Here is a 13773-nt window from a genome sequence, read left to right as displayed (position 1 = left end):
TATTTTCTGGAATTTCTAGTTATCTTTTGTTTTAAAGTAGTTGTATTCCTCTCTAGTTGTAGAGGGAAGCCGAGCATGTGCGTCTAAGCCTCCATCTTGGCCGGAAGTCCCCCTCTCTACCTCTTTGTGTGCTCGTGGTCTTGCTACCATCACAGGTGAGCGTGATTAAAACCCACGGCTAACAGGTCTTCATCGGGACATGCCCTTCTCCACTTACCCACCAAAGCATTAGCTTGGTCACTGCTTCCACACATCCCCGCCCCCAGAACAAAAGGCCCTATACAGAAAAATAATTCTTGCTCTGTGCTTAAATTTAGGCAGGCACCTGGAATGCAGGTGGGTTAAGAGACTTGGCAGGTTGTGTGCCAATGTGTGCTAATGTGGAACGTTCAATACATCTATGGAATAATACTTTCAGATAAATTTAAAAAGCAAAATCAAGCCTAAAAACATTAAGAGTAGAAACCCTATGACATCCGCAGGAGTCCCATTTTGAAGCTGGGATGCGGAAAGGTAAAAGAACAGAAACGCAGTTACCGAACCTCTTACCTGCTGATGTGCTCCTTCGACATAATACGTAGCTATAAGCACAGCGAGCAGCAGTAAACAAGACACCACAGTGTTTTGACGATGCCATAATCTTAAAAACATATTTTAAAAAATTAATGAAATAGCTCAGTTTCATTTTCAGGATTCATCATTCTCAAAAACAATATCCTGTCAAAGCAGTTCGGTTTTTTTAGCTCAGCTACAGGATCAGTTCTTTCTGGGATGAGCTCTTTTGTCCTTAATCACTATGGTCTCTTGGGGTATAGAAGGGGTCCAGGGAAGATACATGGCTACAGAACTCAATTTTATTCCCTTATCCAAAGACTAATCTTATTTACACCAAACTTCTAATTAGGAGAAGCACTGTAATACACTGGAGAGCACTGGCCTTCAAGTCAGAAGACTTGGGTCAGAATCCCAAGTTCCTTAAATACTGCACTTGGAGTAAGACACTTAACCAGTCTGATTCTGTTTCTTGTTTTAAAAATCATGATAATCATATACTTGTTTTAGCTTCTTTATGGAGTTGCTTTAAAGATCAAATGAACTGAAAAATGTTACAAAATGTTTTATTAATTGTAAGTATAATAAAAATGCAAGATATTATAGATAATAACTTGGAAAGGCAAGTCAAAAATGATAAGGCAAGTAAAAGTTCCACTTCCTCTTTATGATGTCTGAAATAGGGCTTACAAGTACTAAATTCAAGATAGAACACATTTTCTTGGCAGTCTTTTCTCATTGGCTCAAACTGTCAGTAACAGTGCCACGTATCCTGAACCTTGTCCTACTAAAGAATCAGTGTATTCAATATACACAGGTCTTCCTCCTTAAAGCAAAGCCAGAAAAAAAATCTCGTTTTCAGTATTCTGTTTTGCATAAAAGATTCAACATGAGATAGCGGTCAACTGTCAATAGTATGTTCCCTTAACCTATTTTTCTGCAAACTATGGGAAAGGAAAATAAATATATTCCCATAACATTCTAAATTCAATCCATTTCATAAAGCAGGTGGCAGGGAGTAGGAGCTTGCTGAAGATTTCTAAAATTAGTAAATAAGAGTTATATAAAAGATTATGGAAGACTCTTTACTTTGAGGTCCATCCTTCAAGATTACTAGGATTTCCAGAGAAAAATACTGCAAGGTAATGAGTGGCTGTCTCCACAGGACAATATTCTGCCTTTCTTCCCGATCCCTCTTCTTCTTTTCATTCATTGAAGAGGGATCTGAAAAACATTAGTGCGGAAATTAAAACAAAATGCTCGCTTTTTCCAATCACTTTCATAATTCGTCTACTTTCCCATCCCACATTTGAATGACGGCATATGAACCTCAAAAAAACAATGTGGTTCACACTAGGACAACTCTTAACATTTTTTATGCAATTATCTTACTGTTAGGACACAAGTTTCTCTTTTGTACATTACTGGAATACTACATTATCCCACCTCTACGGAGTGCAATTTAGCTTATATCGTAGAGCAAAGTGATTTAGAGCTCAAAATGTGAAGGCAAATTACTTCGTTCCAAATCCTGGTCTTGGCGCTTAACTAGTCCTGTGACCTTGGGCAAGTTGGTTAACCTGTCTATGCCTCAGTTATCTCTCTCTGAAATGAAGACGAAAATAGTACTTACTTTATAGGGTCATGATAAAGATTAAATTAATTCATATAGTAAAGCTCTCAGAAGTTTGACCCTTAGTTAAGGGCACAATTAAGGTTAGTTATTATTGTCATCATCTATCAAAATTGCAATACACATAGAGTAGCCCCACCTTATACATGGTTCCATTTTCAGTACCCATGGTCAGCCTTGGTCTGATTCCAGAGATCAGCAATTCATAGGTTTTAAATTGCGCACTGTTGTGAGTAATGCGATGAAATCTGGCGCTGACCGTGCTGTCTCTGCTACCTGCTCACTAGTCACTTCGTAGCTGTCTCGGTCACCAGATGGACTACTGCAGTTACCACAGTGCTGGTGTTCAAGTAATTCTTATTTAACTTGATAATAGCTTCAAAGCACAAGACTAGTGATGCTGATAATTCGGATACGCCAAAGAGAAGCCATAAAGCATATGAATGCATGAAAGAAAAACAGCATATTTAGGGTTTGGTACTATCCATGGTTTCAGGCATCCTCTTGGAATGTTTCCCCCATAAATAAGGGGACCTACTGTACCCTGTAATCCAATAATTCTATTTTTAAGAATGATTAGGTGTAAGGAGAAATAAGTTTTGTACAAGCTTATTCAATGAGGCATTATTTGTCCTAGCAAAAGATTATAAACAACTGAAATGTTATCAACAGAGGACAGAGGGATGATTCTAGTATGGTATACTCATACAATGGAGTACTAAGCATCTTGAATAAAGAACAAGGTCTTCATGTACAGTTATAGCACAACCTCTGGCAAATATTTAGTAAAAAATAAAACCTGTGGTAAAGAAGAAGAGTATGTCATAGAAACATTAATTTTAAATTTCTGGGGGTGAGGCAGTAGGGGGAGCATATATAAATGTGCTAGTTGAAAAGACAAAAAAACATGTAAAAGCTACTAATGGGAGAGACCGTGACATATACGATGCCTATCTCTTAATCCTGAAACGCCTAGTGAAACAATGTAAAATTTATTGGCAAAGTAACCCAGAAGGCAGATCAGTGCTACAAAATGTGTTCTGCAAGGCCATTCAGTGATCAAAGCAAACATATGGCAACTGTTTCAGATAGCTTACACCTCTTCCAATAGAAGAAAATATCTGCTATAATAATATTACCATACTGGAGTGTAATTTGTGATGTGTTTGAGATGCTAAACAATCTAGAAGTTAAAAGGAAATCCATTACAATGAACAGAAAAGGAAAACCTTTCATTTTCCTTTAATATACAAAGGAAAGATTTTTGTTAAATCATCTATATAAATAAATTCTGTAATTTTCAGGGTATATGTATGAATAAGAGTCAAACATACTGCAATTTACCCCACAAATTTCAAATTTGGTTAAAATATAAATTTGTCTCAAGATTTTGAAATAAATCCACAATAATCATATTCTGACTTTTTTGATAATTATATAATTTAGGGTTCCTGTAATAAGTAAATTTATAATCTATCTCTAAAGTTACAAAATAGCATCATGAAATTGGGCACCAAATACTTTTCATACAATAAAATTAACAATAATAATCTTGTACCTAGAATACTAAATGTGACGGTGGCCAGGCTGCCTCGACTATCACTGTGAAAAAAAATCACCTTATAGGCCCGGACTCATAATTTAATTTACTCTGAAGAGTAAACAAAATATAATTAATCTTATATAAGAACCTTGTATTATTATATAGAATATTACTTTACTATAAAAATAACAAATAATAGATATATTTCTATTTTATTCCAGTGAAAAGCATATAATTTAAACCCATAGATCTTCTCCCTCCAAACTGCCATACTTTACCTGTGAATTTTCCATTATATTGTTCCTTGTTCATTGCTACACGTCTCTGGTCACAATTTTTTCCATTCTCTGCCATTTCATAGATCAATAACTCTTGAGGAGCTAATAAAGCAAAATAAAATCCAGTGATACATTACAGTATTCCCTCACTTATCACGGGCATTACATTCTAGATCCCCCCGGGACAGGTGAAAATCCACGAAGTAGGAACCTTACACTTATTTTAGTATTTATATATATTTTAAGGCTTTATAAACCCTTCCCACACACTATAAAGCTTTCCCAGTCCCTTATTAACCTTTCCCACTCCCTTATTAACCTTTTCCACACTTTTATAAACACTACTTATGTTCTTAAACACATTCTATACTCTTAAACCTACATAACTTTAACAACATATGTATACAGTACCGCAAAATCCCACAATACAGTGAAAAATCCACGATAAATATAATATTTTTAAAAATCCTGCAATACAGTGAGGCCACGATAAGTGAACAGCCATATAGAGAGGGACTACTGTACATAATTCTGCTTTGCACCCGTGACTAAATAAAACTGCATACAGACACAACATGGCAGTACTACCATATCTTTACCTGAACAATGTGTTTACTTTATTTGTAGTTGGAGTAGTTAAGGTTAAATGAGATCGTAAGGGTGGGGCCCTAATCCAATAGAACCAGTGTCACCAGAAGATGAAAAGAGACACCAGACACCTCTCTCTCTGCAAGCACATAGAGGAAAGTCCATGTGAGGACACAAGAAAGCAGCTGTCTGCAAGCCAGAAAGAGAGGCCTCATCAGAACCCAACCCTGTCAGCTCCTCAATTTCATATGTCCAGACTCTGAAACGGGGAGAAAATAAATGTCTGTTGTTTAAGTCAACTAGTCTATGGCATTGTTATGGTAGCCCTAGCAGACTAATCCAACACTGATTAGTATAAACAAGGGGAACCAGATCACAGTACAGTAATATTTTTCTTGGTAATAGTAATAAATTGGTATTCTGGTTTGTGAACTTGGTTAGAATAATTCCATCCTCTGGTGTCCATTCAGATATACACTTACTACTTCAAATTTACAAGCTAAAAAGCTGAGAAGCAGACACTAAAATGTGGCATCTATACCAAGATCCAGATGCCCTGAGTGGACTAAACTGCGTAAGCCAGACCGTCTTTTATCCCAGATATACCCTAAGTATTTTGCAGCCCGTGTCTTCAAATCACAACAGTGACTACTCAGGCTAGCATTAACATACCCTGTTAATCTTACTCATTATCATTTTCAACATCATAAAAGGACCAATTTTATAGGGGAACAGAAAAACTTGGTTCCCCAAAGCTGCCAATACATCTTGATGGACTTCAGGTCATATCAGAGCAAGCAGCCCGTGGACTTGGTATGTCACCTGTCTGTATTCCACACCCTAGGCCGAATGCATTCTACCCTATTCTAATTCTATTCTCCTTAACTGAAAGTTGCTTTATTTACTGGAGCTAAAAGAATCCTTCCAGCATCATGTATTTATTAGCTGCACGACTTGAGTAACTAATTTAAGCCTTTGCATTTGAGTTCATTTGTAAAATATCCCCATTTCTATATTCATGTCATCTTTAATTTGTGTGTGTGTGTTGGTTTGGAGTATTCTCAGTAATTTAGTCTCTCTACTTCAAGAGAAATTATAGATAACTGTCATGCACAGTGACAGGTACACAGCAGGCACTTAATGTTAGTTTCTCCAAGCCCATTTCACGAATGTCACAATTTCCCAAAATAATCATAGTGAATTCTTCCCTGAGTAGTCACTTACAGACACTTGTTTTCCACATACTACACATGAACTTGCAAAACTGGTTTCCAGAGAAGCAGCCAAAGAATCAGAAAAATCTTACTTTGTTATGTTGGATAACAAAAATGAATTATCATCAATCTAAACATTTTGAAAAGTACTAAAAGGACAATTTGTTAAAAATCATTATGGAGTAAAGGGCTCTAGCCTACCTATGCAGCTAGGTAGGGTAAGAGGAAGTACTAATTTTTAAGGAGAGCCACTTTTCACGGTGGAACGCAGAAGCATAAATTTTGGAAATCTATGATGGAATAGTGCGTGGGAATAAATCCAAAAGGACTGAACTCTCCTCAAACAGGAACCTAGAATATCTTCCTGATATCCAACGGAGCTTACTGTGCAGTGGAAGTGTTGTAATATCAATTTTAACAGCATGTATTGAGAATTAAGTTGTTGAAATAAACTCTATAGGTCTGTGGATGAGATGAGAAGGTAGAAACAGGAAAGCATAATTCAAACATCCAATATAATTTTCATTGTGAAGACATATCTAGATACAAGAAATGCTTTAAAAGGCTGTAAACTTGCAGATTTTAAACACAGCTGAAGCATTCAAAATAAAAGGTTGACCTTAAGATATATGGGTTTTTTTGTTTGTTTCTGGCAGAAGTCCTTAGAAAATACTGCTAAAATCAGCTCACAAAGGTTCTTTGTAGGCTGTACATCGGTGCTAAGACTATAATAATCCATTCATTTTAAACATTAGCTGCATTTGTAATGCAAACACTGTGAAACTAAATTATTGTGAGTTCTTCAAAGAAACACAGAAACATTTAAGGAGAAAATGAAAACAGCAACTCCCTGAGTAATAGAAGAGCTACTGGGGAATTTAACAAGATGAAAAGGAAAAGCAAGTAAGATGAGTGAAACCACTGATTCTAATTTTCTTAGCCACTGTGTTGCAAAATAAAATGAGCACACTTCCACTTCAGAAAATAATCTATCCAAATGATCCCACTTTCTCACATACAAAAAAACTAATAAAACAGATTTTCCCATATAAAGCATATAAGGCAGCCAACTTGATTAGTATACCTTTCTTGCTTTCAGAAGTGTGTATCCTTAACTGGATTATTTAGTAACTTCGGTCATAGACTACTCCAAAATAGCTGTAGATTTTCCTAAAATTATTAAGATTAAGAAATTGCAATTTATTCCTGGAAACTTAATAAATAAGTGAAGAGTAACATATCTTGACTAGTGAGGCTTTGATACAGCATAAAGCCAAAGAAAACTCAAACACCACGCGCAATATCAGAGTGACTATCAGATCATCTGACTCAGAGTCAGACAGTATCTAACACATGCTTGTGGCAGTTCAAGAATGTGTTCTAAGAAGATGCATTATTTGAATGAGAACATATGAGATAAATTCTCTGAATCTTTTTGAACTTTCTAAGTCTTGGGGAATTCAACAAATTAAAACTCCAAGTTAGGATAGAATTTAAGTGTTCAAAATCTCAATAAATCTCCCAAAAATGGCTTAGTAGGTTATGAGGGTATACATTTCCAGCCTAAACTGTTCCCCATATTAGTGAAGCATGAAGTACACTAACCTATGGGAAGGGGAACCACCAGGTGCTGAGAGGCTCTGGCGCCAGAGCCGGTAGGAGACATACCCCGGAGCTTCGGGGCCAGAAGCACAGCACAGAGTTCCTGTGCGCACGGTGGGGGGAGGGGGGTGGTGGTCACAGATGGCAGATCAGCTTCCGCTGAAGTCAGCTCTGTGCGCACAGGCTTGAAAAGCACTTGCCCTGGGACCTGTCTGTTTTCTCTGACTGCTCTTTGGAACCCCCGGCCCGTGTGAAAAAGGCCCCGGCTAACCTGCTGAGGCAGAGGGGACCATGTGGAGCAAAGGCATCCCAGCCAAGACCGGCCTAGCTAAAGAGCCACGCTAGCCCGGACCAGGACTGCCCAACCTAACTCACAGAATCACGAGAAATATCAAATGAATTTTTAAATCACGAAATTCTGGAGCTAAGTTGTTACACAGCAAAATACTCAATAGTGATAACTGCTACAGTGAAAAGTAAGGAAATTTGGGAGTGTGTATATGCGTGTGGATCGTGCACAATTTTTCACAAGGTGGGTAAAAGAAGCTTTCTCTGAGAACTTAACATTAGAGAAAAGCCACGGAAAAACACGGGGAAGAGCACTGTAGGGAAAGAGGAAAAGAAGTACAAAGCCTTTGAGGTGGGAGCCTGCGGGCATGTTTCACCTCCCAACAGCTACTAAGGTTACTGATTGATTCAGATACTTAAATTTATAAAAATTATAGAGTTTTGCAGGTACAGAGATTCTAGCGATATCTGTAATTAGTATAAACTGAAGAAATTCCTCTACCCACAGAAGCAGCGCTAAAATCTCCTAAAAATTAGATCTTAAAAACTTACAAGGGGCAGGAGAACCTTGTATGCTCTCCTGATTACACAGCTTTTGCAATGTGGAGACTTCAAAGTTTCTGGAAGGAAACAGACTCAAAAATGAGGAAAGAAGAGGTCAGTCAGATCCACCAATTCAACTTTACTGGACTTTATTCTGTCTTCTAGACCACAGAGCAGCATCTGACAGAGCTGAACATTTCTTAAAAGAATTCTGAGTAAATCACATGCTTGATACCCAGCCCCCTAAAAAAAATGACAAACCTCGCTCACCCCTCTGCCTCATCTGTGTAGCTGTAACCACTTTTTATTAGTGTTGGATTTTCTGATCATTCTTTCTTCAAACACTTATTTATCAGTGTCCTTTGCTGGCTCTCATTTACCTGACCTGACCCATTGCCAGGTTTCTCCAAGTGACTTATCTGGTTCCATAGTTTAAAATACTAGCATGGATTTGTACTTCCGGTCCTGAGCTCTAGATTAGTATTCCTAATAAAGTACCACCTGGACGATTCCCAAGCATCTCAAATTTAACATGTTCTTTTTAAAACCCAGCCTCATCCCTCTTCCTCTTCTGGTAACACATCCAGTCCTTCCCAAACCCTCCCTCTCCCGGTGCTTGGCACAACCATCCACCCAGTTATACCACACAGAGAAGCACAGCTATCCCTGACTCCTCACATCTAATTCAGGCCCCAGTACTCTTCCAAATATATTTAGCATCCACCCACTCACGGCTCTCCACTTTTGCTACCATCTGGATCAGGCCATCTTCATGTCTCCATTTCTATTCTTGCCCCTTCAATTCATCCTTCACATATGAGCAAGAGTGAACTTCATATAAATCATATTACTCCCTACTTGAAACTGGAGAATGACTTCCTATTGCTCCCAGATAAAATTCAAACTAATTTACATAGCCTGGAAAACTACATAACCTCAACCACACATGTGTTTCCTACCTAACCTCGTATCACGGTATTACAGGTGTACCATGCCAGAGTCTCAAACAGGCAGATATCCACATTCATTCTCTCTCAGACCCTTTGTTGTTTCCTTTTTAACATTTGTTATGCTGTGTTTATTCTTTCACTTCTGTGTTTATGTTTTTCTCTATCAGGCTTTCGACAAAAGTATCTGTTTGCCTTTGTTTTCATTGTTTTCCCCAGAACCTAGGACACAGGTATTTTGTTCAATGATTGGATGAATGAACAGATGTCAATGCAAAAGGATCGGATCTTTCCATGCAAAGACGTAAGCACTAGAACACATCCCTAAACAGCAAATCCCCCGATTTTAATTCTCAAATTCCGTGTTATGGCTTACCCAGATAATGCTGTGGGGAAAGGGAAAAAATCCTTCCTTCCTCCGGTTCCTTTTGGCTGGCTGAGGAATCAAATCAATGAGACAGATTGACGAGAGAAAATCAAATTTAACTCCCCAGGCACGGGAAGCCCAACTACATCACAGAGTTCCCGCGCACACGAGGGATCCAGAGACAGAAAGGGAAAATGCCGTATATACGTCATTGCGAGCTTAGGATGAGACGGGCACCTTGAGGCTTGAGTGTCACTGCCAGACGATTAGAGCAGTTGTTCCGTAAGCAGTAGTTTGCCCTGCCATACAGACAGGTCAAAGGAGGTTATGTCTGATAATCTCTTATTGTGGGCAAGGCCTCTAATTCAAGTTCTTCTAGAGGTAGTTGGGGGAGGAGAGGCAGGAGTTTCTCTATCCTGCAGGGGTCTCAGTTCACTTCAGCTCAAAATAACCTTCATACCACAAAGGCACACCTTGGGGTGACTCATTCTGGATCCCTATAATGTGAACTATTGACAATAATACAAAAAGGTTAAGAAAATGACCTATAAGAATGACTCATTTTGTTAAGAATCCCACATGTAAAAATCCACAAAATAAAATTGTGTATATAAATACATCTATTTACCGAGATCTCATTAATAATACCAAACAATAACCAAGTAAGCAGCGACAAAAAGATGTGCTTTCAAAACAGGGTTGGGAAAGAGTTCATAGCAACTGCTCAGCAGGCCACAGGATGACGACAATGATGGTAATCATGGTTAGCTGTATGCCAGGCACTATTCTAAATGCTTAATGTAAATCTATTCACTTAACCCTAACAACAAAAACACTGACTACATTGTCAAGGAGGAAATGGAGACAGCAAGAGGCTAAGTAATTAGCCCAACGGTTGCGCAGCAGTAGAGCTGGAATTTGAACCAAGGCAATTTCGCTTCATAGCCTTCTTGACTCTTATCACTACCTACCCAGTCCTTTCAGAAAAATGTGTAAAGACCCCGGTTATTGTTACTAATGAACCTCAAGAACAAGAGAAAACATCACAAAGCATTACTAAAAAATATATGTACTTTTGGAAGACTCCTGACAAACTCCACAGCAATTAGTTACATCAGCTGGGATAGGATTACTCAATCGGTTGCTCTTGCTTAATTTAAAAATGCCTTAAGCTTTAAGAACATCTTTTATCTGATACAGAAAATTATCACCTATTCAAATTTCCAAAACCTTGAAGAGCATATTTTAAAATGAGCTTTTCATAATAAGGGTTTACACAATACATAATATCAGTTCACTCTATACAAAGGTGCTTTCTAGACAATTAAGTTTCTTGAAGCAATGAACTCCTTAAAAGTTTAGCCCCCCCCCACCAAATATTTTCAAGTCTTTGTGAAAGCACAGTATTAACCAACACAACAACAAATTATCACTTCCATTCATCTAGTTTGCTTCTGAGGTTAGTCTGGATTCTCTAATCTGGAGTTTATTCCATACCAGAGAGAGAGAGAGAGAGAGAGAGAGAGAGAGAGAGAGAGAGACCTGCAAAGAGGGTGTGGGCAAAGCAGCAGTGATAGTAAGTACCTGGCACTACAGGCTCTAAGAAAGGGGAGAGAGACTAAACAGGTTTTGTAAAATCAATGGAAGCAAAAAGAGTTCCCAAGAAGACAGAGAACTAACTCTTCTACATTGTCTATTTACCCAGAATGAAATAATTACAGAAGTGATTGCACAGATTAAGAGAAAATTAACATAACAATGATGAAATTACAAACAGCTTGGAGAAATTTTTTTAGCAGGAGCAAAGTAATTAATACAGCTTCCTCATGCTTAGTAGCAACAACCTTCACTCACTGAGACATGTTACAAAGATCCTGTCTTTTCCACTTGCCAGAAAGAAGACATCTCGATACCTGATAGTAACTAAGCATCAACTCAGAATAACTGTTCTGAAGAATAGAACTAATTTTCTTTCTTTCTAACATTCCACTGCAAATCTTGCCAAGCACAGTATTTTTGTTTTCATAGAATTTACAACTCAGTCAGCTAAAAGGGGGGTGGGGGGGGGAGGAATGTATATACACATATAGATTTCTTTAAAATATGAGAAATATTTTTTAAATTTAATTTATTTTTAGGGGGGGGCGGAGGGAGGCAGAGAGGGGGAGAAACATAGTTCAGTGCCTCTGGCACACCCCAAACCAGGGACCTGGTCTGCAGCCCAGGCATGTGCTCTGACTGGGAATCGAACAGGCAACCTTTTGGTTTGCAGACTGGATGGAATTCAATCCGCTGAGGCACACCAGCCGGGGCAATACATAAGAGAAACCATTTTAAGGCAAACCAGTAAATATTACCAAACCGTATAAAGATGCCTGAAGACAAGTTAGCAGAACAGAAAGAACACTTGGGAATCTCATTTCCAGTTCAGGTACCGGCACTGCCTAAGCCGTATGACTTCAAGCAAGCCAATTACTGATTGTTTCTGGGCCTCAGTTTTCTCCTGTTAAATAAGAATCTAACTATATGTTCAGAGAGGTTGCTTCTACTTCTAAATACTGTGTTCAGTAGTTTTCAGTGAAATGATAAAGTGTCTTACTTAATATAAATAAGGCTATTTCTAACCTTTATTTAACTATATGTAAGCACCGAAAGCTTCAGCTTCCTCTGCACTTGTAAATTCTTATGTGACAATACATGACGACCAGAAAAGACCAGTCTTAAACTCTCAAATGCAAAGCTATACTCATTTTCCAGTCATCTACTTATCAATCAAGGTGACTAACTCAATGTTTTACAGTATCAAACTATTCCTGGCTAGCTTTTATTGCATTCAAAAGTAGGGCAAAGATCATCGCGGTAAAGTGTATAATAATATTTTCAGATAAAGAGCACACAATATAAAACATGAAATTCTGAAACGATGCAAAGCAACAGTATTCTGCACTTACATATGTCCATATTTCAGAGTAAAATGACAATATTTTCATTTATATCATGATTTCACATTTACTATCTCAATCACTGTGACAATCCTATGAAGTAAAGTGAGCTGTATTTTTATCAATACAATCCAGACCAGCTCAGAAAGTCAGGTAACCTGTCAGCCTTCACTTAATAAATGCTGAACCTGTACATCAATCTAGGTTTTCTGATTTAAAGTCTGATGATCTTTTGCAATCCTAAAAAGTGGTTAGAAAATTTGAATCATCGGTTCCTGAATAACTGAATTGAACAAAAATATAAGGTCAGGTTCGGCAATTATAGTCAATAAGCAAATTTACCAGATGTTAAAAATAATAATAACCTCTAATTTATATAATTCCACATCTCAAAACTCTTGTCACCTCGTCTCAGACAAGTGTGAAATTTTTTTCTAAATAAAAATATGTAAATTAAACAAACTGATTAAACTCACTGATTCATCTGGTTCTGGTGTTTCTGCTGTCCCGCTATTATAGTTTCCCAACTGAGCCATTTCTTCCAAAGGATCCTTATTGAGCCCCAGCTGGCTGATGATGTACCTGGGAATGTCAGTTTTAATACCCTGTCCTTCTTTTGCATGGCCCTCCGCTGCTTCTAATAGGTAGTAAAATTCTTCAGGATCAAATTCCAGGCACTCTAGTAACCGAGCAGGGCGGGCAATAACAATCAGGATCTTTCGGACTAGCTGTTTTATAAAAGCCAATTCGCCACTTTCTGAACGATCGTGGGCCTCCTGTAGCAACTTATCTAATTTGTGCTGTAATTCAAGGAAGTATCGTGAGGTGATAAGACCCTGGTGGGATTTATCCAAGCAATCTCGAGCCAGTTCAATAATCTGATGGTGAGTGAAACTCAGCACTCCGTCTGCAAGGGGAAGAACGTGGTCAGGAGAGTAGCTGGTGATAATTTCCTTCAGGCGTTCTTCCATCTGAGCTGTAGCCTTCGGGAACCTTTCTTTGTAGACGTGGTTCATCATAATTATTTCACGGTCACAGCAGGCGGGAGCACGTCCGGGGCTCAGACTTCGAGAACGGGGGCGCATGGGCGTGTTGCTGCATCTGTTCTCTGCGGCAATGCTCTCGGTAGTACAAAAATGTTTCGATAAGAAGTGTAATTCATCCGGTGTTGGTTGGTATGGTAACTGATGCAACTTCTCCTGGGAGGAACAGGATGAAGACACCGTGGAGCTGGGCGTGTTTGTCCCATAGCCAGAGGAGGGGAGGGAAGCCAGGG

At 38.4% G+C, this 13773-nt stretch overlaps 1 protein-coding gene across 1 annotated transcript; it reads right to left on the bottom strand.

Moving 5' to 3' along the window:
- Window positions 1-548: 548 nt before the first annotated feature.
- On the bottom strand, window positions 549-13582 carry LOC149998626 (microtubule-associated serine/threonine-protein kinase 4-like). Its single transcript, XM_090291477.1, has 4 exons — window positions 12974-13582; window positions 4007-4108; window positions 1642-1776; window positions 549-640 (listed from the first exon to the last, which is right to left on the bottom strand). The coding sequence occupies exons 1-2, from the start codon at window positions 13580-13582 to the stop codon at window positions 4091-4093; spliced, it is 627 nt and encodes a 208-aa protein (XP_090147603.1). The 3' UTR covers window positions 549-640; window positions 1642-1776; window positions 4007-4090.
- Between the last annotated feature and the right edge of the window lie 191 nt (window positions 13583-13773).

Source organism: Furipterus horrens, unplaced genomic scaffold (assembly GCF_987537825.1).
Source record: "Furipterus horrens unplaced genomic scaffold, mFurHor1.1.pri manual_scaffold_11, whole genome shotgun sequence".
NCBI classification, from domain to species: Eukaryota; Metazoa; Chordata; class Mammalia; order Chiroptera; family Furipteridae; genus Furipterus; species Furipterus horrens.
Note: the sequence above shows the minus strand (reverse complement) of the source record. Positions and strands in the feature narration are given on the sequence as shown.

Excerpts from the sequence above, each read along its gene's own strand:
- LOC149998626 (XM_090291477.1), bottom strand. The coding sequence starts at position 13,582 with ATGCGCCCCCGTTCTCGAAGTCTGAGCCCCGGACGTGCTCCCGCCTGC.